This window comes from Mirounga leonina, unplaced genomic scaffold (genome assembly GCF_011800145.1).
Source record: "Mirounga leonina isolate KUSES-001 unplaced genomic scaffold, KU_Mleo_1.0 Mir_114, whole genome shotgun sequence".
NCBI lineage: Eukaryota > Metazoa > Chordata > Mammalia > Carnivora > Phocidae > Mirounga > Mirounga leonina.
In genome coordinates, this window is record NW_023270265.1 from 28516593 (window position 1) to 28541046 (window position 24454).

A 24454-nucleotide genomic window follows, 5' to 3' on the forward strand; every position below is an offset into this window, starting at 1 on the left:
CCAGTAGAAAACTAAGTACTTATTTCACGAGAGAAACTATTAAAATGATCTCTTTGGGGGAGGGGGAAGAGAAGTCTACAAGGCTGTGAAAGGGCAACATGAGAGATCCTTGTGGGGAGGGACATGTTCTGTGTCGTGACTGAGGCAGCGTCCGTATCCTGGTGGTGATACTGTGCTATATAGTTTTGCAAGATGCTACCATTGAGGAAACTGGGTAAAAATACATGGGATCTTGCTGTTCTTTCTTACAACTGCATATTAATATACAATTATCTCAAAATGAAATCCTAATATAACAATGATCCATTTTATAAAGCAAATAATCATTTTATAATAATCACTTTCTATTTGTTAAAAAAAAATAGTCTCCTTAAGGAGGTAGACACCTAAATTCTCTGCCAGGAATAAAGCCTACTCCAACATAGATTTGATGAGTGGAAGAGTGTATGCCTGATAGGAAAATTGGAGGTGACAGTTGAATGTGTAGTGTTAAATATAAAAAAAGTTTTGTCAAGAATCAAGATTAAGGGGCACCTGGGTGGCTCGGTCGTTAAGCGTCTGCCTTTGGCTCAGGTCATGGTCCCAGGGTCCTGGGATCGAGCCCCACATCGGGCTCCCTGCTCCGCGTGAAGCCTGCTTCTCCCTCTCCCACTCCCCCTGCTTGTGTTCCCTCTCTCGCTGTGTCTCTCTTTGTCAAATAAATAAAATCTTTAAAAAATCAAGATTAAATTCTCAGATGAAATATTAACGGGCATATCATAAACAGATGGCGTCTCTACAATGACAACAACTAAGAGAAGAGGTGGTTATAACTTAAAAACTAATGCCAGACAAAATCTGAGTCCAGAAGATACCTCTAAAAATGCAAGTGGTAGTTTCAGGATAGGTGAAATACCATATATACATATATTTTATATATATATATTTTAGCCCAGAGAATTGTATAGATGGAAAATAAAAAATATGTTCAAAGGATTTAGATAAACTTGTGGATTTACCCCATAAATATTTGTGTGCCTATAATTGGCCAGGCAGGTATCTGTGGCTTTAGTATATTTCAGGAATTTTCCTAACATGTAAATGTGGTTGTCCTTCGAGGCAACCATACCTTTCCCAAATCTCTGTTGATAGATTGGTCAAGATCTGAGAACCACATGGATTGGATTTTCTCAGCCTATGCTGTTTCTGATCTTATTGCATGAGAGATTGGTATGGAGAAGGGAAATCCAACCTGAGTCAGTAATAATACTGCAGGGATATCTTACAGACACAATTCCTTTAAAAATGTCTTAAAAGATATTTTCAACCTAATTTTTTTCTTTTTCAGGTATTGGTATTTTAGGGATATAGAATAAGAAACTATAGGTATGAATGGGGAGGTGGAACCAAGCTCTGTTTAAATGTTAAGCAGATACGGATAACACACAGGGAGGTCAACTGGAGGTGCATCATCGGAGCTGGGCCTTGGTAAATCTGGCCTGTGTGTTTTGACTACTGGGGGCTCTCTGCACAGTGCCCAGGACCCCATAGTCAGCTTCTGGGAAGGCATTTGCTTTGCTTCTGCCAAAAAAAAAAAGTCCTTTTGGGGCTGAGGACCTCAGTGAGTGGCAGCCTCCTCACTCTGAGTTTGGCCAATGAATAGTAGGCCCGTTCCCGGAAAGCTCTATCATCTGAGATAGTAGATAACTTCAGAGTTCTATCCAGGAGGTAGTCCTATTAGGAAATGTTATCATGTGTCAAATAAAACCCTACCCTCAGCCCCCCCAACTCAGATATTTTAGGGAACCGTGATTCCATGTTCGACCCCAGTAAACCACCCCAACACCCCCGGCAGACATGACCTAACTGGGAGTGAGGTGGTTGGTGACTGAGATGACCCCACATGTCTGGAGTGGAGGAACTGTCCCGCCAGAGAGATTTCGAGCAGTCACTTACTGGTCGGCCACAGGAATTTTTGGAAGTAGTAAAACTTTTGGTAAAAGGGGGCTTTTGTCTCCCAGAATAGCAACAGTTATCATCACTTAAAACCAGTGATTTCTATATACAGCAAGTGCTTCTATATATATACTCATGTATTGTTTATATAGGACTATTTTAAGATCTGTGTCACATTTTTCTCGTGTATTTTATGGTGGGAAAATTCAACTGGAAAAAATGCATTTCGCTCTGGTGGGGATGGTAAGGTAAAATAAGTACTTACACACACACACACACACACACGAATTTGTTTTCAGTTTAGCTTTAAATGGTACAGAAATAGCTGGTAATAAAGCTCCTTAAATGAAATTATGTTTCTTCTCAAGTTTAACCATTGTTCTCATGTTACATGGTATCTGTTAACCACATTAGTCAGTAGAAGACCTACAAGGCGTGTGTAAGAATTCACCTATGTTTTACTTATAAAAATTACGAGAAAATGGCTTTATGTTTGTGTAATGTGGCTTATAATTCAGCGTACTTTTTTGTGTAGCTGTTGAATTGAGAGGGAAATGGATAGGGGAAAGGACCTATCTATGGTTAAAAGTAATGTGGGTGCAGAGCCTGGGGGGGGGGGCTGTGGCGGGGCAGCCCCAGAGGGGCGTATTGTGGCAGTGAGTGCAGGGGTTGGGGTACTGTGATGGCCGAGCCCTTCTGAGAGGTGTTCCTTCCTACCTGTTGGGTGAGGTGGGGTGGGCATCAGCCAGGTGCCGTGGGAGGGGATGTGAAGCGAGGAGCTCAGTCTAGCAGAGAAGATGACACCCCTTACTATGGGGCAACAAGTGATCATGCCTGAGGAGAAATGCAGAGGACGCTGCAGGAGTTGAGAAATGGAAAAGACCGTTTCTACCGTTGGGGACCAGGAAGGGCTTCCTGGGAAAGGTGCCATTTGGAGAGGAGTTCCAAGCAGGGGCAGCGATGACAAGGACTGCCAGGATCGGGATTGCGAGGAGAGCTGGAATAAAGCCATCATGGTAACAACCGGAGGAAATCGGGTCAGCTGCTGGCTGGTGAGTGCATAGGAGTATGGGGATAGAGGTGGAAGGAGGGGGCTGTGGGCCAGGTTCTGATGGCCTCTGAGCCCTACTGTTCCAGGTTTTCTCCTTCGCTCAGCAGGTGATGGGAAATGAACACTGTGGAACCGGTGTTGGGACTCAGTGGGTCTTAGGTTTGCAGGAGCAGGGAAGAGGCAGGTGTTAGGGGATGTGCTAGACTTGGCGGGGGGCTGGGAGGAGGGAAATACGAAGATGCATAAAGCCTAGGTCCCTGTCTTCAAGAAGGTGAGGGTCTCATTAGGGGACAGTTAACCTCGGGGAAGATGGAGGAATGAGTACAGGTAACAAGCTGTTGGGTGAGGGGCGCAGGCACCAATGATGGCTTTCCATTTCTGGGACTTGTAGGCTTTTGTCGAGTCCCATCCCCGCCCAGGTGTCTCTTCTAGCTAAATGTCTCTGTTCTCTCCATTTGTGCCTCCCGTGGTATGGTTTATACATCTTCCAGGACCTTGGTAGTTCTGTCCTCAGTTTGCCTCTGGTAAAATACAAAAGCCAGACCCGAACACAATAATGCAGATGTGGCTGAAGACAGGACAAGCATCACTTCCCTTGTTCTGAGGTTATATTCCCGCCTAATCGTAGTGAGCTCGCATGTTGCTGGATCACTGGGATCTCTATTCTGGGGGGATCTGCTGTCAACAAAGAGAAGGGGTTGGGGGATGGAGGCCTTCCCAGGGAGGCCACAGGCGGGCCTGTATCTGCCTTGGAACCGAAAGTGTGTTTATCCTACTTAGGCACTTCTGTCCACCTCGGTTCCCTATTCCCTGCTCTGGGCTCCGCTCCAGCCTCCTGCCTCATTCACCCCCTTTGGTCCCTTGTTCTGCTGTGACCCCGTTGGTCCTCCTGGGTGGTGACTCTGCAGGTCTATATATCTGTGAAGATGTACTGATCTGTGCATCTTAGGTACTCTGTGTATTCATGCTTCATGAAAAAGGAAGAGGAAAAAGGTGAGAGAAAGGGAGAGAAGAGGCAAAGGCAGTTTCAGAGTTTTGAGCCTGGGTGACTGGAAATCGAATGGTATCATTTCTAGAAGTGGGTACTTGGAGAGGGAGGTGTTACTTTGGAGAGGAAAGCCCAGTTCTGTCCTAGTGGCCCAGGCCTTTCTGGTTAAGGCCCCCTGGCAGAAGCAGTTCGTGTCTCCCCATTAGCAAGAAGGGTCAGAGTGGAACTCACGCTGGACATTGGGCATGGGCGGCAATCCTCAGGTGCTGCTTTTTTGAGCATTTTTTGTCGCTGTAATCGGCTTTCATGACCTTTTTTTGGCTGCATTTGGTGCTTTTGAATCCTCTCTGCTGCTTGAAATTGTTTTCTTAAATTTGGCTTCCAAAACCCCGTTCTCCTCCTCTGCGTACCCGCTGACATCTCTCATCTAGCCTGTCTACAACGGGATTGACTTCACCGTTTCCAGATATGGGCCTGCTGCAGCCCTCTTCACTAATGGCGACTCTCTCCTTCCCATGGCTCAGGCTGCAAAACCGTAGAGCTGGCCTTGACTCTTCTCTCCTCTGCCCTGCATTCAGTCCATCAGCCAAACCTGCCGGCTCTATCTGACATACTTAGAATTTAAGTACTTGTCACCTCCACTGTTAGCACCTGCTCCAAGCCGCCCTCCCCTCTCACTTAGATTCCTGAAATAACTTCTCTGGCTCTCCCTTCTCCCAGCCTCAGCCCTTCCCCACTGCCATCCTTCTCCTACCAGCTGCCAAGCCTCTTCTCACCTCGGCAGCCAGGAAGATCCTTCTAAAACAGTCCAGGTCATGTCACTCTTTGGCTCAGAACCTTCCAGTGACCTCCTGTCTCCGAGTAAAAGCTACCGCCTTTTTAATGGTTATAGGACCTGCACCTCCTCTTTGCCTGCTTCCCTCTTGCTCGCTCTTCTCCAGCCACATTGGCCTTCCTGCCTTCTCCTCCGACCTCTCCCTCTTCAGGGCCTCTGTTATTCCTCCCACCTGTCACACCCGGCCTGGCCCCTGTCTGCTTCATCTGGCTCCTCAACGCCCTTCAGCTTTGCTCAGATGTCCCCTTATTAGTGAGGCCCTTCCCTGCCTATCCTGTACTAAATCATTCTGCCCCTTTTTGTTCTCCACGGTTCATTGTACCCAACCGGACATGCTTTTTTGTTGTCTCTTCCTCTTAGTGTCTCTCTCCCCCACTAGACACTTACACAGCACTGTGTTTTATGGATTACAGATTATGGTCATAGACTTATCTCACTTGATCCGTTTGTTCATTTTTCGTAAAACAGGGCTCATTCTGGTTATACTTAAAGTGTATGGATTGACTTCTTGGCCACTAATCCAAAAACTGATGTCCTTGGGGAGAACTTCAGTATGGCCATTCAAACCTCCTCCATCCCATTTTGTGCTAATTGCAGAGAACTCACTCTTAGGAACTTTATTGATTCCTGCTGAATGACTTGTTACAACTGCTCTGTTTGCTACACTGAGAATCCTTTAAAAATGAAGGCCTATCCCATGCTTGTTGGGCCCCACCTTTGGTTAGCGAGGGGCTACAGCATCGCTTCGCTTCAGGGGAACAATAGGCCACATGCTCTCTGCTAGCCATGCCCCTGGAGTTGAGCAACGTAGCAGTAACGATGATTGTACAGTGTTTGGCCTGACTTTCTCCTCATTGAATCTTCCTGCTTGTGTTCTTCCTGCTGTTTAAGTGGCCTTTTTGGGCCCCACGGACTCTCTTTGCCTCGCGCTTACTTTAATGGGTCTGTTGGACGATTCGCTGTCACTGTCTATTAGCACAGCGGTGTCAGGTTGTTCCTGATTCCAGTCTACTTCATCGACTCTCTTGGCTTTCTTCTTTCGCTACATCTAGACAGCTAGTCTGTCTGCTGCTGCATTTCCCCTTGCTGACATCCAACTTGCAGGAGAGCAGAGGAGTTCCTATTTTCATCAGGTGCCCTTGGTCAGCCTCATCACTGTCCTGCCTGGTACCTGTCTTTTAAAATTTGAGCCCAGGATTGTGGCAAGGTTAAAAGATGCGGGGGTGCCAACCTGCCACCATGCTGGGCTGGATTAGCAATCCAGAGGGAATATGCAAATAATCAGCTGGGAGGTGGGAGAAACAGGAAGAGGCAGAAACGTGAGGCTCGTTTTACTGTGTACAGATGGTTACTTAGCCCATCTCATCATGGAGACAGGTGCTTCCAAAGTCATCTGTGCAAGTGCCCTGCCTTGAACCACAGCAGTTAAAGAAAGATGAACAATCTAGGTTACTACCTCCTAATAACTTGCTCGCGATTCTGGATTTGAGTTGGGATGTCTCCTAGAACCCTATAGTCAGAATACAGTCCTGCTTAGGTTCTCTTAAGCCTGACTTAGTGACCTGTTTTTCCTCCATTTCTAGAACCAGACCAGGAGGAAGAGAGGCTAGGGGTTTCAATTTCACGACAGTTCGAAGTGCCTGGAGTACCACAAAACCTCTTCCAGCTCGCCAGAAAGGGTTCTCTCCAAGTCCTAATCGTGACACCATGTATGCTTTGTTCCATACACAGTTTATCAAGTTTGTTTAATAATCTATTGATAATAAAAAGTTCTAGTGTTATTAATGCCTGTAATTACATATTTTGCTGATTGCTATATTTTCATCTCTTTGGAAGCTAAGTATCCACTAGTTCATAATCTTTTCTAGTTTTTCACTTAGTCTCTCATTAGTTTCCCCAAAGTTGCTTTTCTGCTTTTAATCCTGACTTAATTCTTCCCACACTCAGGTTAAAAAGGATGTTATTTGAACTCCGTTTTTTAGAATTTCTCTATTGACAAGTTTACCTTTTCCTTTGGATCGCTCCATGGCTGAGCCTGAAGACCATACTCATTGCGGCAAATGGTTAAAGTGGGGGATACAGGCACCGTCCTGCTCTCCCCTCGAAGGGTGATCCGACAGGAGGGGTGTCTTTTTTTTTTTTTTTCTCTTTTGTACTGCTTACCTGGAAGAAGGTTCAGAAAACAGGACTTGTCACTAGGAATTGCAAAGCTAAAAGAATGTGGCTCTGGGGCAGATGCAGAAGTTTCAACACTGGAAGTGGGGGGGATGAAAGCCTACAAGTGAGCTTGGAAGAAAACTTAGTAATTTTCAGTCTAAGAAACCTAACTCACATGAATAGTTTCTCCTCGAGTATGGCCCTTTCCAGTCAGATCTGCTGGTGCTATCGAGCTGGTATTTCAAGTATGTCCATCTGCATTTAAACGAATTGCTCCAAGACAATCTGATTATGCGGTAGTTACTTTGGTGAGAATAGCGCCTCAGTGGAATGGAAACTTCATTTTGAGTCTAATATTAGACCTTGCTTTGGAAAATTCCTTTTAAATGATCACAAGCTGGGAATAGCAAAAGAATTTAACTTTCGACAGACAGCATTCACCAAGAATTTTTAACTGCTTATGTTTGGGTCCTTGGGAAAGCAGATGTGAGAAAGTGACCGGCCTGAATGGACCAGGGTAGCAGTGACGTGACCTGATGAGTGTTTATATCTATTGCTGATAAGTTTCCCTCCTTGTCTCATTTGCTCAAAATATTTTCATTCTTTGAGCATGAGCACGCTAAGGATGAAAATTGTTAGGATGCCTAATTGTCTAACAATCTAAGCTTCTAGGCTTCCTTGATGCCTGTAAAGGGGTCTGAGGCAGAGCAGAAAAGGGCCAACAAACCTACAAAACCAAAGCCAGTTTCTGAGTAAGTGCTGGGAACTTGATCAGACCTGGCCCCCAGAGAATATTTTTAGTTTGTCTAGCTGGTTGTGTCTGGGTGAACTCACCCAATTTGAAGATTTAAGTAAACTTTATTTAAAGGACTCACCCCCCACCCCCAAAGAATCCCTACCCTGTCATTAAAAAAAGTAATATACATGTTAATGGAGCATGAAATTTTCAGATCATGTCTTCTTGGCTTAACTCAAGGACCTGTTTCAGATGCCTCACATGCCTTGGATTAGGAAAACCAATATTGGTATTTGAGAGATGCATTATTAAAAGATTTTTCTGAAAGGGAAATGCATCTTTTAATCATGGTGTGCTTTTAATATAGTGGGTTTTCTTGTCTCCAAATAAGCTGGTAGTAAGTTGATGGTGTCTTAGAACTGAGGAAGAATGTTAAAAAGAGAGGAAGAGTTAACCATTTATTGATTGCTCAGGGGCTCCCAGCCACTGCCCTTGCCAGATCCCCGACACTGTCTCTGATATTCACAGCAATTGTATGTGGCAGCAGTTATCATCAGCCTGGTTTTAAGAGACCGGGGCTCAGGAAAGTTCTGTCATTTGCTCGTGATCACACAGCTTGTAATTGCGAGGAAGCGGCCGTGCTTGGGTTCCAATCCAGGACTGTTCAGCTTGGGGGCACCTGCTCTTCCCTTGCCCTTCTGTCTGTCTTCTGTAGCCGCTGTTCTTAAACTTTCTTGTCTTTGGATCTCTTTAAGCTCTTAAAAATTGCTGAGGACCCTTGAACTTCTGTTTATGTGGGTTCTATCTCTTGATATTTACTGTATTTGAAATTAAAATGGAGTAATATAAAACACCTGGGCCCCTTAATTCATTTTTGAAGGATAATAATAGGTCCACTACATTAACGTTAAATAATATTTTTATTAAAAACCACTTTTCCAAAACAAAAATAAGTCAATTGTGTTACCTTTTTGCATCTTTATTACCTAGTTGGATTCTCCTATCATCTTCTGCATTCGGTCTGTGCAGTATATGTTTTAGTTGAGATAGATGAAGAAAATCTGGGTTCTCATAGGTACGTATTTGGAAAGAGGAAGGATATTTTAACAGCCGCCTTGGGCAATTGGGAATATCCTCCTTTGATACTATACCAAAACTCCACAAGTGGTAGTTTTTTAAAGGTTAGTTGCTGTGTAGAATCTGAAACTACCAGTGGACTTTGGGTGCACTGTTAAATTGAAATCCTTTGGTCTGCAATCTTCCTTACAGGAAAGTTCTGCGTAATATATGTAGGTACTCCCCCAGTCCGGGAAGAAGAGCTTCATTTTTACCCCTCACCCCTCCCCGAGGGTGGGCTGGTCTTCATGACCTGCTTCCAAAGGATAGAATGAGGGAAAGAAGAAAAATGAGTAACTTGACAGTGGAGAAACTCGAGAATGTCACATGGCTGTCGTGTAAGCCCTGATATGATGTAACTAGAAAACCCAGAACCCCAGTCTAATCACGAGAAAACATCAGACAAACCCAAATCAAAGGACATTCTACAGGATTCCTGACCAGTACTCCTTGATTGTCAAGGTCATAAAAAAACAAGCAAAGACTAAGAGACTGTCAGAACCCAGAGGAGACATGACACCTCAGTGCAGTGTGGTACTCTGGATTGGATACTGGAACAGAAAGAGGGCATTAATAGAAAAAACTGGTGAAATCCCAAATAAGTCTGGAATTTACTGTATCAATTGTCAGTTTCTTAGTTTTACAAATATGGTGTGGTAATGCATGATGTGAACAATGGGGGCAACTGAGGAAAGGCTCCACAGGAATTCTGTACTGTCTTTACAGCTTTTTTGTAAATCTAAAATTATTCCAAAATAAAAAGTTCAAGAAATCCATTGTTACAACCAAGCAACAGACTCTAACTATAGAGAACAAACTGATGGTGACCAGAGGGGAGGTGGGCAGGAAGATGGGGGAAATAGGTGACGGGGATTAAGGAGAGCACTTGTGGTGATGTGCACCCGGTGTTGTATGGAGTTGTTGAATCGCTAAATTGTACACCTGACACTAATATTACACGGTGTGTTAACTAACTGGAATTTAAATAAAAACTTCTTTTAAAAAATATAAAAATAGGGTACGAGAGGAAAAAAGAATCTCTTATGTCTTGTACTCTGAATAGATTGTTTACCTGTGCATGATTTGGTAACCTCATCATTACCATGGTCATTTGGAAAATACTGGTTCACTGAGTTACGTAGATCGTTGAAATGTTGACCCATTTCATTATTCAGTATAAAATTCACACTTGTTCTCTCATCAGAAAACTCTTTGTCAAGAAGTTCTCAGGCCTGTGGTGGATACAAGTTTCCCCAAATTCCGATTTTCCCGTGAAAGCTTAAATTTTATCATTAGCAAATACTGTTGTTGTTTTCCTTAACGTTGCAGGCTCATTTTGTCCATTTTCAAGGAAATATTTGCCAGATATCCAAGTCTAAATACCATCAGTTTGGTACCTATCCTTCAGGTAAAAATGACATCCAGTGAGAAACATGGCTAGTGCAACCTGCAGTTCAAACAGTTGTGCAAGTGCATTTCCTCAAGACAACTCTTGTACCTCGACATGCGACAGACATGTTTTAGGGTGGGTCTCCTTTTGCCACATAGAGTATTAAAGGCCAAGTACTCAAGGTCAGGATTTAATGAAATTAATTTTTACATCTTCACCAGGGGCATTCTGAAGAGAAATGGACTTTCCCCCCCTTTCCTGTGCATGTGTGGTGGCGGAGAATACAGTCTGCTCCCACTGCCTTGCTTTGTGCTCGGGCGCCTTTGCCTGATTGGCTCAAATACCAGCACCGTGCAAGAGGCTGGGGACATCTTAGTGTTCCACTGGAAATAGTCTGACCTCGCTGCCCTCCTGAGAGGGTCTTGGGCATCCCTAAGGGTCCACGGACCACACTTGGAGAACTGTTCTCCTGAAGTAAAGTAGCAGTTGCTATAAGGTCACAAAGGAAGGGCTGACATGATTGAAGACCAAACCCATGAGGAAGCAAATGGTCATGTGTGCAGGCCAACGTGTGTAGAAGCCGAGGCTCTTCTGGCTCAATCATCTTGCTTTCGATGGCTCGGGAAACTTTTCCATTTGCCTGTGGTTATTTCGCACCATGTTTAAACACCGAAATGCAGACTTGGATCATCTGGTATCTGTGTTCGCTGCTATTTTTAACGTAATCCTGTACAAGATTTCCTTCAGGAAATTCAGAAAATTCCTTCCTAAACTTTGATTTCTTTTCTTTAAAGGTAAATCTCACCTGGCTATCGTGCAGCGAGTGAACAATGAGGGAGAAGGGGACCCATTTTATGAAGTTCTGGGAATCGTCACATTAGAAGACGTGATTGAGGAAATCATCAAATCCGAGATTCTAGATGAAACAGATTTATACAGTGAGTGTTTTGAGTGTGATTTTTCAGAACCTTGGCTGTTTTCTGTCATCTCGCTCGTGAGTCCTCTCACGTCTCCAGGGCTTACTTGCCTCTGTCTCTAATTACCTGCTGTGTGCGTGGGCTGTGGACCACTTAGCCGAGTGTTCCAGACCCTTCATCAGAGGGGGGAAGAAGAGGCAGGTCCTGTGATGTCGAGTGGCAGTGTTCTGTTTTTGTTTTTGCTTTTTTAAAAGCCAGCTTCTTCTAACCATGGATCAGGGCATTACTTGCCCTGAACAGAAAACTCCCTTCGTGGTTTTTACGTTAATTCTACGTGTGGAAAAAGAATCGTTCTTTACTACATTTTTATTTTCCACAACTAAGGCAATCGTATTCAGATAAATTTCTTTTTCTACATAAGGCCCTAATTCAAGTACTTGTGAGGAGGATTTGTTAGATTGATGGATTGCAGCTGTTTAAATGTCCTTGTTCCAGAACCCACGGGCCAGGGTGGGGGGTGAGGTTTGTGAGTGTAGGTTTGCTGTGGGGCAGTGGCGGGGAGGGGGAGGGATAGGAAGCAGGACAGGGTAGGGTACACAATAAGAATGTGTTTTACCCTTTCTCTGCTATTTTGTTTTCTTTTGGGGGCAGGGGAAAGGGGTGAAGCGGGCAGGAGTCACTTGGCTTGGGGCGGAGGGAGGGGAGGCTTCACTGGTGTTTGTGCGCGGGGTAAACTTGATCCTGCGCTGAGTATTGAACCTGAATCCTGTCTCATTGACGTCCACAACTGGATTGTTGGACTGTGGAGTTTAAACCTTTTTCTTCAGCCTCATTCTTAGTAAAGCAGGACCCTTTCAAGAGATTAATAATGGGAAAGGTGCATTTTTGCCTGAAGATGTTTGGGACTCTCAGAGGTGGGACAGAGAAGAGTACCTGGGCTCTGTTTATTCTGTTTGGCTTTTAAGACATGACTTAGAAGGGAAATGGATTGTTCAAATGGCCTGGGGTGCCTGGGACAAGGCCTGCCTTGCTTCAAATAGAGTGATTTTTATTCAGTCCGCTAGATGGGAATGTTCCTCATTTTAAAAATGAAAGTCTTCCATGTACCCTTAGAAGGATAAACTTGATATTTAGGTAGTGACTTGCTTCTAAAAATGTACCTTACTTTATCCTCACATGTATTAGTGCGTTCTTTTAAAATCATCAGTTCCTATTGTGTTCTATCCTCTTGAAACTTGGAGAGTAGTCAGAGGTCACATAATAAAGAATATTGTTATTTGTGTGTTGACATTCTTTTCATCCTTCCTTACAGTGACTTTAATACCAAGTGTGTCTTTTTATATTTTTTCGTTTCCTCAGGGGTAGTACTCATCATAAGAAGGATCATTAAGACATTTAGGAGATCTTATGTTTGCTTTTCAGTTAATGTCTTTTAAGCCTCGATTAGACTAATTGCACACAGAACTGTTGCCTATCATGCCTTACTGGATGGAATGCTGAACGCAAGATTTTAGGTATATTCTTGAGGTCGACAGGTGATCAGGGCTGATGACTACATTTGCCATTAGAAAATTATTTTGAAATTCGGTGTTCATTTATGCTGTCTGATTCTGAAAAGAATTTGAGACAGAAGAAAATGATAAGTTACAATTGCCCTCTCCCTCTCCCCAGGACAAGCCTGGTAATTAGTCTGTTTGGCCGTAGGCATGAAATGGTAATAATGCACGGACTCATGATTCTCGGGAAAGGAGTGAGCGATTGAGGTCTTGTCTTTAACCAAGTTTTTTCTTGATCATCTCTTTGTCGAGAAAAATACTGGAAAAAAGGTTTTGTGTTAGACACCTTCTAGATCAGGGGTTTGCAAACTAGAGCCCATAGCTGCCACCAGTGTTTGGATAGCCCACCAGCTGAGAATTTTTGTTTGCTTTTACATTTGGTAATTGTTGAAAAACATCAAAAGAATAATTACTTAGTGACATGTGAAAATAATATGAAATTCAAATTCCATGTCCATAATAAGTTTTATTGGCATACAGCCATGTTGATTCGTTTACATATGGTTGCTTTTGCTCAACAGCAGGGTTGAGCAGTTACAACAGACACTGTATGGCCTCCAGAGCCTGAACTACTACCTAGCCCTTGACAAAGGAAGAATGCCGACCTCTCCTCTGGATGACCTTCTTCATATTTGCTTGACCTTGAGGATCTCAGGGTCTGGGCTAGAAACGAAGCTAACAGATATTGTTAAAATGTTCTATGAAAGCATTCTTTCTTGTTTCTGAAGAGGTTTTGTGTGAGTGTTTGTTTTCCCTGTTTCGGCAGAGGCTAGGAGCCTCTGAAAGGCAGGGCACACTTCCCTGTGTCCTCTGTCACCCAGCGATCACTCTTCCCCCCAGCATGGTGACATTGGGTAGCAGGAGACGGCGTGCGCTCCGAGCTGCGTCCCGTTGCTCTGGGGTTACACGGCTTGTGTGAGGGTTTCGTCCCCGCTGCCCCGTCGTGTACTTACAAGGGCTCTAAAGACCTTCGTGGAGCATGTTTATCGTTGATACTGGTTGCCTGACTTTGAACTGGGTCATGACTGTGCTGCAGTGATTTGACGAGGATCCTCTCTCCTCCCCTGTCCGGGGGGCGTTGGTGCGCAGAGTGCCCGCGGTCTGGAGGTAGTCTAGCCTTTGCAGCGGATTTCGTCCCTTTCATTCAGAAAGAGCCCTGATCTAATCGAGTGCATTTCCTTTTATCTTTCCTTGTTCTTCTGTCAGCTGATAACAGAACGAAAAAGAAAGTGGCCCATCGGGAAAGAAAGCAAGACTTTTCTGCCTTTAAACAGACAGACAGCGAGATGAAGGTGAAAATATCACCCCAGCTTCTCCTGGCCATGCACCGTTTCCTAGCAACAGGCAAGTGCCGCTTATCGCAGTTTGAGATCTCTACGAACCCTGGACCGTGTTTCTCACCCACCACTGCCTGGGGTGGGCTGGGGGTGGAGACCGGGAAATGGGGTGATAAGTAATGCCACTTTTGTGTTTTGTTTTCTGTTTTTTTTTGTTTTGTTTTGTTTGTTTTGTTTTGTTTTGTTTTTTTCTTTTTAAATTCTCTCCTCTCCTGTGTTCAGTGTCGGCATGAACCCTCTGAGACATTTACCAGGGGTGGACCAGTAACTTAAAATTGGTCTGAAAGGTAAGGATGAATGTTAGTGCCACACTGCATGTGAACCGTAGGCCAGGTCATCTGCTTCCAGCTCAGTCCGGGGGAGAGCCCGCTGGTGGCGTGGGCTGGCAGTGCAGATCAGACACCCCCTGGCTGTGTGTCGGTCAGTTGAGTAATTCTCTCTCCAGCTTGCCTTGGAAGAACAGTTGGACATCAGTGGTAACCTGGGTGCTATGATTTGCAAAGAAGAAAAATAGATTTTTTCAGAATTAAATCTATCTTTGATGATGTCGATGAAATCAGAAATTCTAAGCGCTTTGACATGGATTTCTCGATGGCCTCTTCAAGTCCGATTAACTTGGGCCCATTCCAGGAGGCAAGCGTTCACATTAATTAAAACCACCAATCCAGCCGGCACTGACTGCTCCAGAAAGTCAAGGTTGAATGGACTTAAGAGACTGACTAACCCTTCTCACATCCCCAAGTGGCTCTCTAGGTGAAGGGTGAGCTCTGTTGGCCAGGGGAAACCTGAGCAAATCGGAAAGTACCCAGTGGCCTGTAGAAGACGTCTGTGTCCACGATGGGCATCCAGGGCCCTTCAGCTGCATGCAGCATACTTAAAATATTTCGAAAAGAAGGCTAACAGTAGCCATGCGATGGAATATTATGTGCTCTTTAAGACCTAGAAATGCTCACAATAATACTTTTGACATGGGAAGATACTCATAATTTAATGTGAGGTGAGAAAAAAACACAAAGCTGTAAGACCACTGTTTTCGTGCACGCACGCACACACATCCACACACACACACACACACACGTCCACACAGGCACACGTGCTCACCAGCCGCTCAGAGGGACGGACTGGTGGGTTCATAGGTAACTTTCTTTTCCTCTTTATCTTCTTCCGTGTTTTCCAAAACTTCTACAATGTACTTCCTTATTTTGTTATTATCAAAGCTAATACAGAAGCTAGTATAGAACTTATGGTTCACCTCATGAAAACAATTTTTTAAACATATAAACAGTATCTTTAACTTATTTTTCTGAATCTGGTAATACTGTTCATCATTTCAGAGCCATACTTTAACATTAAATGTTCTCCGACTTGACCTCTGAGGTACCGTGAAGTCCACTTTCAGTAGGAGCGACCCTAACCCAGTAATTCTGAGTTTTGTTATTGGAAATAAAATGGATTCCTTTGTCAATACAGATACGCATTTTTAAATTTTTTTAGTTAGCAAGTTGGAGTGCATGTCGCTGTGTGCACGTGCCTTGCTTCCCTTCTGAATCTCCGCCTTCCTTTGTTCCCAGACTCTCTCAGGTAGTGGAGTGGGAGAATGAGCACTTCGTCTGGGCACCTGGTACTAACCCACACCTAGATGCTTCCTGACCTTTGCTTCTTCCTTCGGCTGTTGTGGAACAGTCAGACTATTGTGGCCTGTCGAAGGGTGTCCTGGCAGTCAGGAGCCTCCTTCTGGTTGACTGTGATTTGTATCAGAAAATTAGAGTAATTTTATAAGAACTGAAACCAATGACAGGTTGAAAAGGAAGCATTTAAACAAATACGAGACTTCGGCATTTTCTAATTTCTCCCAGGTAATCTGCCCCCAGTGGATCACCAAACGGAAGTGTCGTTACTCCATACTGTGTTGCTTTTATTCCGAGTATTCTTATATTCTAAACTCCTTAATCACTAGTATAATTTTTTTCCATCCATTTGAAGTGTAATATCAAGTTGTGTTTATATCTATAGAAGTAGAAGCATTTAGCCCATCCCAGATGTCAGAGAAGATCCTTCTAAGGCTGCTAAAGCACCCCAATGTCATCCAGGAACTGAAGTATGATGAGAAGAACAAGAAAGCCCCAGAATACTACCTCTACCAGCGAAACAAACCTGTAGACTACTTCGTTCTCATTTTGCAGGTCAGAAGAATTGTTCAATAGTTGTTTGATCTCACTGAGTACCCATCATTCCAGTTCTGAGGGGACTTTTCTGTAGGTGAATGGGTGTGTCAAGGTTCACATACTTAACTTCCGGGGTTGCCTGATACACGGGAGGATTTCATCCCCCTGTTTTCCTCTCTCTAAAATAATTTCAGTATAAAGCAATGTCATTAGTTACTTCAGTTTCCAATACTGAAGGGCACTTACTGATTGCTGAGGCATGGTGGCATTCATTTGAAAAATGGTGAATTCAGTTCACATTTTTGGAAGAGTTTGGAGAATTACTTATACACGTCCAAATCTTGGTTGGGCATTTGAAATTTAAGTGTCGTGAGTTCCTGGGGTCCTCTTTTTATCGTCTTCTCTTTTTTCCATTCTTCGTTAGGACTTGGTTGTCTACAACTTCCTAGAGGTAACTTACTATCTCTTCCTTTAACAACATCAAATTAATACATTTATTATTTTTATTCCTGGTTACTAACCATACTGTTCTACAGAGGAACTAATGTAATCATCACAGCCTCTCCTGGCAATGGAAACTTCGTTTCTTCTCACTAATAACAGAATCCACTGTATGAGGTGAGAAGGTCCATCCATTCTGGACCCTCCTTGAGGGGCTTTCGTGCTGGAGTTGATAGGAGGCCCTTATTATATCACAGTTTCATTTGATAAAACACTGTCCTTGACATGGAGACCAAGATGAACAGTACAATGAATGAAGTGCTGGTTTTACTGACTGCTTGTACCTCCTTACTGAAGAATTTTACAGGAAGTCTGAGTTTACCCAGTACAAGAATCCTAGCCCCTTAAGCATTCTCCTACTTTTTGGTGATTTCCTAGGTATGAATGGGAGGGATCATTAGAAAAGTATAATGAGTACTCAGTAGGTCCTGCAATTTACATGAGTCCAGCAAGGTCCCAATTATCAAAAGGATAATTAAGGAGGTTCTTTTTATTTGAAAGCAAGCAACTCTTATCAGATGTCTGGATGAGGGAAACTCTGCACAGTGTTGTGCTCATGTCCCTGTTTGGGTGCTGTTGTGATGTCTGGAGGCAGAAGAAACTGTAGAAAAATCTGTGCAGTAACTAGTCACATACCACTTTCATACATTCTTTCATGGAAACATCTCTTTGCAGGTTTTCTAATTCAATATGCTGATTCTTCTATTAGCCTTAGTCTCATTCAACGCTGAACTGTGTTTTTCTTTTTCTCTGGAGATAGACACACTTGCACCTCTGAGGGGGCTGTAGGGAGTTTATGTACTGCAGCGAGGGAATAAGACATGTGTGCTTCTAAAAGCTGGATGCGAATATTCCTTAAACCTAGAGAAACTTTGAATTACGCTAAATTTTGGATTACACTTTGTTTAAAGGAGGACTTTGAGGACGGACATGGTGAATTTCAGGAGTCATTAGAAACTATGTATGTTTCAGTTGTCGATTTTTATGTAGTCAGTCTGTATGAAGCTGTGATTCAGGAATGCTCTGTGGGGGAATAACAAAGCCATTTCCTGGTTGAAAGATCTAAAAATAGATTTTATGGAAGAGGGACTTCATACTCCATACTCCCCGTTCATTTACAATTAAATCTTTAAAGATAGTTTGGGTAAGGCGTTTGTGTGTTACCTGTATTTGAATACCTACCTCATGTTAAGTATTTATATAAATGTGACCTTTTTTTTTTTTTTTTTTAATTGTGGAACTGATGAGATCATGGGGGTTTTTGTAAATAGTGTATGTGCTGGATTAAGAGGATTTATGGAGGGGTTTAAACTATGGAGTTCAGGGAAAATTAGGTTCTTGTCGGCGAGCCAATTACCTGAGTGAGGTACCCGGAGTATAAGAAAGTGAAATACCGTGACCCCTGTTAATCTAGCACAGCTGTCACCTTTTACAAAATATATTCCACTCTGAAATGTCCCTAGCCCAATTTTGGAAACTGGTGCCAGGTTATTGGGCATGTTCCTCTGCATGCTAGAGCATTAAATCAGAAGCAAGCTTCAGTATCTGCCTTCCGTTCCTGGCCCCGGAGCCAGTGAGCTGCCCTCCATCCGCAGACACTAGAAAAAACTCTTTTATTAAGTCATTGATGTTTGGAATGTAATTATAAATAGAAACCCATCGCTCTGAGTTTAAATGAAGTAAAGTCTAATTTATTCAAAGCAGTGAACCATTTAAGCTTAAAAGAATTATTCTGTAAGTTACTGGGCACATATCTCCCACTCCTTAAGTATAAAAAGGCTACGACCTAAAGTTTTATCTGAAAAAGTAGATTTTTTTAAACTAAGATGTATTGGGGGAGAATCAATAAGGACAGTGATAAAAGCACAATAAACACTGAAAGAAAAGTTTATTGGCTCGACATGTCTGAAATAACAAAACACATACATCCTGCTTATTACTGAGTTGTTTTCAAATAAAAAGGACCTCCTTAATTATCCTTTCGATAATTGGGACCTTGCTGGACTCATGTAAATTGTAGGACCTACCGAGTACTCATGGATGTGTGTATCCATGGAAATGGATAGGAATATAATTTTGGTGGAAAATAATTTCCACCATCATAAAAGAGTAAGCATACCAAGAAAAAAGTGTTTTAACTTGACTAATACAATTAACAGGAATTTGGAGAAAATTAAATATAAAGCCAGGAAAATACACTTTTTAAAAAGTTTTATGTACTTTGATAAAGTTGATGATTTGCTATGTCATATATAAGTTCTACTAAACTCAGAAAGGTAGAAATTTCTAGAACCACCTGTATAGATCATAATGAAATAAAATTGGACCTAAAAATACATAATTGAAGAGTACTAAGCCATTTTTAAATGGTGACCAATTCTCTTACAAAGGCTTATACATAAGGCTCAGAACGGGGCATTATAATGTATTCCCATGTGTTTCATGTGCATCTGTATATACATGAATCTCTCTGAAGGTTACTCAAGAGTCTAGTCACAGGTGGTTGCCTCTAAGGAGGGAGACTTGGAGGACTGGGAATAGGGTAGAAGGGAGACTTCTCCCTTTGAATTTGAATTTCTTACAAGGTGCACGTATTACCTATTTAAAGAAATGTTGAAAATATAATTAACATCAAGCTGATAAGCCCTAAGTAGCAACTGAATTAGAGTGAAAATATATAGAATATCATAAAATACAGAAAACATCATGAAAGACATTATTAAATAATACCTTATATGCTGTATGTCAAAGTTTTAAGAAATTTTATTCTGAGTACTAAAATAAGGAAAAAAAATCTGTAATTATCTAGAAAAAGAACACAGCAACAAACCGAAAAGAACAAATTAAATAATAAAGATAGTCATGAAAGAAATGTTAATGAGAAAGCCTTAAAGCCCATAAATAAAATCAAGATTTGGTTCTTTTAAAAGATTAGCAAAATCAGTTTTCTACTGATGTAATCCATGTGATAAAAGAGAAAAACAACAAAACAAGAAGTTCTCTCTTGTCCTTTAAAACAGCTAGATTCAAAGAAATCACTTGGAAAAAAATTGAAACTTGGAGGAGCTCATTTTCTATATAGTACAAATGGGCCAAGATGGTATGATCGTCAGATTTCCTAACTAAAAAGGTAGCAGTTAGAGAACAGCAACGTCCCCGAAGAGTTAATCACTGTGACTGACTAAATTAGGTTTTTTTAGGAATGCAGGACTAGTTTAAGAACAACAAAACCAAAATATGCCATGTTAATTAGGAAAGGGGTGAAGAAAAAAAAAAATCCTAATGCTCCTATCAATAGATATCAGAAAGGCAACTGACAAAATTAAGCATCCATTTTTTTATTTTAGAAAACAAACAAAAAAAATCTTTGTAAAAATCCATGGTGAATAGTGAACAAAAAAGAAAAAGTGCTGGTGGGGCACCTGGATGGCTCAGTCGTTAAGCTTCTGCCTTCCGCTCAGGTCATGATCTCAGGGTCCTGGGATCGAGCCCCGCATCAGGCTCCCTGCTCAGCAGGAAGCCTGCTTCTCTCTCTCCCTCTCCCCCTGCTTGTGTTCCCTCTCTCGCTGTGTCTCTCTCTGTCAAATAAATAAAATCTTAAAGAAAGAAAAGAAAAAGTGCTGCAAAATCAGTCATATCCTTAAACTGACAGCCTCCTTTTTGGAATACATACATACAATCCCTCATACACATGCATCTAAAGAAATTATTTGCTGAAGTTATCTATGCAAACATATTTATAGCAAATTTGTTAATTATAAAGTAGTAGTAGTTCATATGTCTCAACCACTTATATTAATCACATGATGAGACCATCATTTAGTCATGAAAGAAGTGGAAAGCACACAGAAAAATATCAAGAGTGTGTGTACAATAATTACAACTACTATAAACCGTTTTTCTAATTCACAGAGTTGGTATTTTACAGTGAAGGATTTGTTGGTCCTTTGGGGAGTAAAATATCTAAAGCAAAAAATACATATATATTTTTTGGAATTATATATATATGTATCATATATATATATATAATTCCTCCTCCACATCACATAACCAGATTGATTTTTTTGAAAAAATACGAAATATAAAGAATACTAGGAAAACAAAAACTCTTTTCTTTGCCAATTACAGAATCAATAAGAGGAACACTTTTTTTTTTCTGGTGTTAATTTTTCTGCTTGATTTCATGCCTCAGATTTTTGTTGTTGTTCAGCTGTCCCACTCACGTCTCTCTTCAGGGCCTCTGACAGGGCTTCAGAAGGGGTTTTCCCTGTAGAGTGAAACCTGTTCCTTTGTCGGGGTGGCAGGTAGCATCTTGGAACTTACACATCCCTTGACATTACTTAGAACCATTTCACCTGTTATTGGAAGAGGACTTTAAGCCTTCAATACCAAAGGTTTATTGAGGATTTTTGAGTTGTAGGGTCTGTGTGTCCCAGCGAATGATCTTTGGTCCTGAGTCAAGTACAGATAGCACCCATTTTGAAGGAAAAAAAAAATTACTCGGATACCCAGGGTTGACCCTTTTTTTTTTAATTTTTTAAAATTTATTTATTTGAGAGAGAGTGAGAGAGAGAGAGCATGAGAGGGGGGAGGGTCGGAGAGAGAAGCAGACTCCCCGCCAAGCAGGGAGCCCGATGCGGGACTTGATCCAGGGACTCCAGGATCATGACCTGAGCCGAAGGCAGTCGCTTAACCAACTGAGCCACCCAGGCGCCCCAGGGTTGACCCTATTTTTAACAAATTATAGTTAGATATGTGTAAATAAAAACTAGGTATAAGCTCCTTTTGCGCTCTTTGAGTTAGAATTTGTATAAACCAAAACAGACTTGTAATTAATATTTTAAATGTGTCAGTGACATTGTTTGGCTGCTGGGAAAGTACCACTGGTCCCAGTAAGGCAGGGGCTCTGGTGCAGGCTCTTTTGCACTCAGCACATTTGGGTCTCCGTGTGCCCAGCCATGACTGACCCTTCTTCAGCCCTTAGTTCAGTTTGGATTCTTTTGAATGTTTGTGCCGGATGCTGTGCTGTTATTTGGCCTCCGCTGGGTGTGACTGGGTTAGTGATGTTTGGTCCTCTTCTGTCCCTTTCTCTCCACTTCAGTGCTCCTCACACGTTCACGCACATCACTTGTGGATTCCGTAGGACTGGGGTGACGTCTGAAGTGCTGCTTATTTCTTACAAGCTCCCAGTTGATTGAGCAGCAAGCCTTAGCCATGATGATTCAGGTAGTAAGAACAACTTTACCATGCAATTGTGAGCCCCAAGGCACTGGCGCTGACCTCTGGTGGTGGCATTTGGTTAGAAGATGGTCAACCAGATGGTCCAAAATATGTGTGCATTAATTTTTGACCATCAAAAGTTTTTTAAAAATTTAAATATTCATGAAGGGAACTTGCCATCCCAAGACTACATCTCTGGACTCCAGATTGGAAAACAATTGCTAGGGAACGTTTGAGCCACAGAACAGACCCTCTTTGGGTCATGCTTCCCCTCTTACGGGGCAGTGCTGGTGAACTTCAGCTGGGGTTCACGCTGCTGGGATTCAGTTACCTCCTTTCAGGTGTCAAGCCCCACGGAATACTCTGTGATGGTGATATTTAAAAAAATTAAAAAGAACCCAAAGGTGAGCAGGAGACTGCACTGATGCTCGGCATGTGGGGCCTGAGAGAGTTTTGGTCTCCCTGAGTCTGCGCCATTCGCTGACCACTTGATCTTGTTGGTGCCAATGAGGCTAGCCCAGGTTCCCACCTTGTGGCCAGGTACAGCACAAGACTGCTTTGAGTACTTCCTGGACGCTTAGGAGCTTTGAGGAGAGTTCCCTAATAACCTTCTTCCAAAGAAAGGTTAGGGTGCTTGTGATGATAACTTTACTTGGGAAGCCAACTTTGCCTGAGACAGGGAGACCTTCCTTCTCATTTGTCAGCTTAAACATGAAGTCCGAGCTCTCCCTTTGGGAGCCCGTCATGAGCTGTGCTGATTTGTGTGTGTGTGTGTGTGTGCTAATGTTAGAGTATAGAGTGAATTTGTGCATGTTTCAGAAGTTGGTATGTAGCTCCTTACACAGAAAAAGTCCTTATCTAAGGACACCTGATTGGTTGTGAGGCCAGGCAGGCCCTTTCCTCATGGGGGCGGCTTCGATTTGTGTACTGGTAGGTCTCTTTGGAAATGGTCATTTTGGGGAGCCATTGACACACATACAGGAATAAAAAATGTTTACTGGATGTTTCTAAAACCGGCCTGCCAGAAAAGCTTCACTTCTGTAGTGAGGAGTACAGGGATGGGCAGTTTTCAAAGCATGGAATTGGAGAATCCTATAAAGCTAGAATCAAAAGAACCATGGGATCCTTTAGTCCGTTGCACGTTTTATAAATGAAGGAAAATGTGCCTGGCACGGTGGTTCCTTCGTGCTGATGCTTGACAAAGTTTTCACCCGTTTGAGACAAAGTGAGAAAAATAAAGACAGCTGCAGTGAGATCTTCATAAAATTACATATATTCAGTTTAAAGACTTGTCTGTTCTGAAATTATGTATTTTCTGTATTTTGGGGGTGAAGATGTCTGGTCTGAAGCAAAATGGTGGTTAGAGTAGATGATTGCATTTTTAAAAATATCTGTATGAAATAAAAATTCAGCACTGCTGTCTCTGAGGCTGGAGGTGCATTTTACTAGTTCTGGGAATCCACACACGAGGAACCAGGGACCCCGCGGACCACCTCGTAGCCTGGTTGGTGTCAGCTTGGTGGGCTGCAGGAGATGGCTGAGCCTCCCCAACCTGCAGGCGCGTCCCAGAGGGCAGAGAGATGAACTAAGATGGCTAGGATCCAGAGCTTTGAGTCTTTGTGCGGCTGTCCTTGTTCAGTTCGCAGACAGCCACCATGACTACGGGGGAGTTTCCTGAGCGACTAGGGTACGCAGAGGCTCCAGAGCTGGGGCCATTGTTCACAAACAGAGCCTTGTAGCACTGATTCCCAAACCTGCTACGTGCTAGAATCAGCTGGAGAGCTTTATTAAAATCCTACTGCCCAGGCTGCACCCATACGAGTTAAATCAGAATGCCTGGGAGTGGGAGTCAGACATCATGTTTTTTGTTTGTTTTTTTAAATCCCCAGGTGTTTCCAGTACACAGCAAGAATTGGGGATCCTCTGCCTTTGAGCTGACTTGGCCAGGGTTCCGGGCATGCCTGTGGTGTGTGTACTGCCCCCGGAAAAGCTCCTTCCCAAGAGGCACCCTGTATTGTTATCTACAGTCTTTTGGGGAGTGCCTATTACCCTGCTGGTTCTGATGAAAATTACAAAGAATTGTGAATGGCCGCCCATCCGCAGGGACACAGAATACAAAAGGCCTTGGAGCTTGTAAAACAAATGATCCAGATCCACTGGAGACCCATAAAGATGGAAGTCGTGATGAGGCTCTGTTGCATTTGATGCTTCCTCTTGATTTTCTCCATAGAAATTCAGGTTACAAGATCCTGCAGCTGCGGTTGAGCTTACGACACAGACAGCCACATACGTATATATGAACTACCTGATACAAGGTCAAGGGTTAGTGCAGGAAGAAATGGATAAGTAACTGCCAAGATCTGTACCATCCGGAGCTTGGTTTTATTGTTCACTGGAGTCTCCGAGTATTATGTCCCTACCTGTCCTCTTCTTTCCCTCCTCTCTTAAGGGATCCTGCCTCTGAAGCTAGTCACTGCCCTTCGTCTGTTATTTCCTACCAGCTTCCGGCTTTTGCTCCCTTAGTGACCGCCTCTTCTCCCTCTATTCTCC

The 24454-nt window shown here is 42.8% G+C and overlaps 1 protein-coding gene across 4 annotated transcripts in view; it reads left to right on the forward strand.

Moving 5' to 3' along the window:
• CNNM2 (cyclin and CBS domain divalent metal cation transport mediator 2) overlaps window positions 1-24454 on the forward strand; it is a 142129-nt gene that overhangs the window by 106501 nt on the left and 11174 nt on the right. For all 4 annotated transcript variants that reach the window (XM_035028276.1, XM_035028287.1, XM_035028258.1 and 1 more), the window contains exons 2-4: window positions 11003-11146; window positions 13888-14025; window positions 16032-16201. In XM_035028276.1, coding sequence (XP_034884167.1) covers window positions 11003-11146; window positions 13888-14025; window positions 16032-16201 — 452 coding nt within the window. The remainder of the gene's footprint in view (window positions 1-11002; window positions 11147-13887; window positions 14026-16031; window positions 16202-24454) is intronic.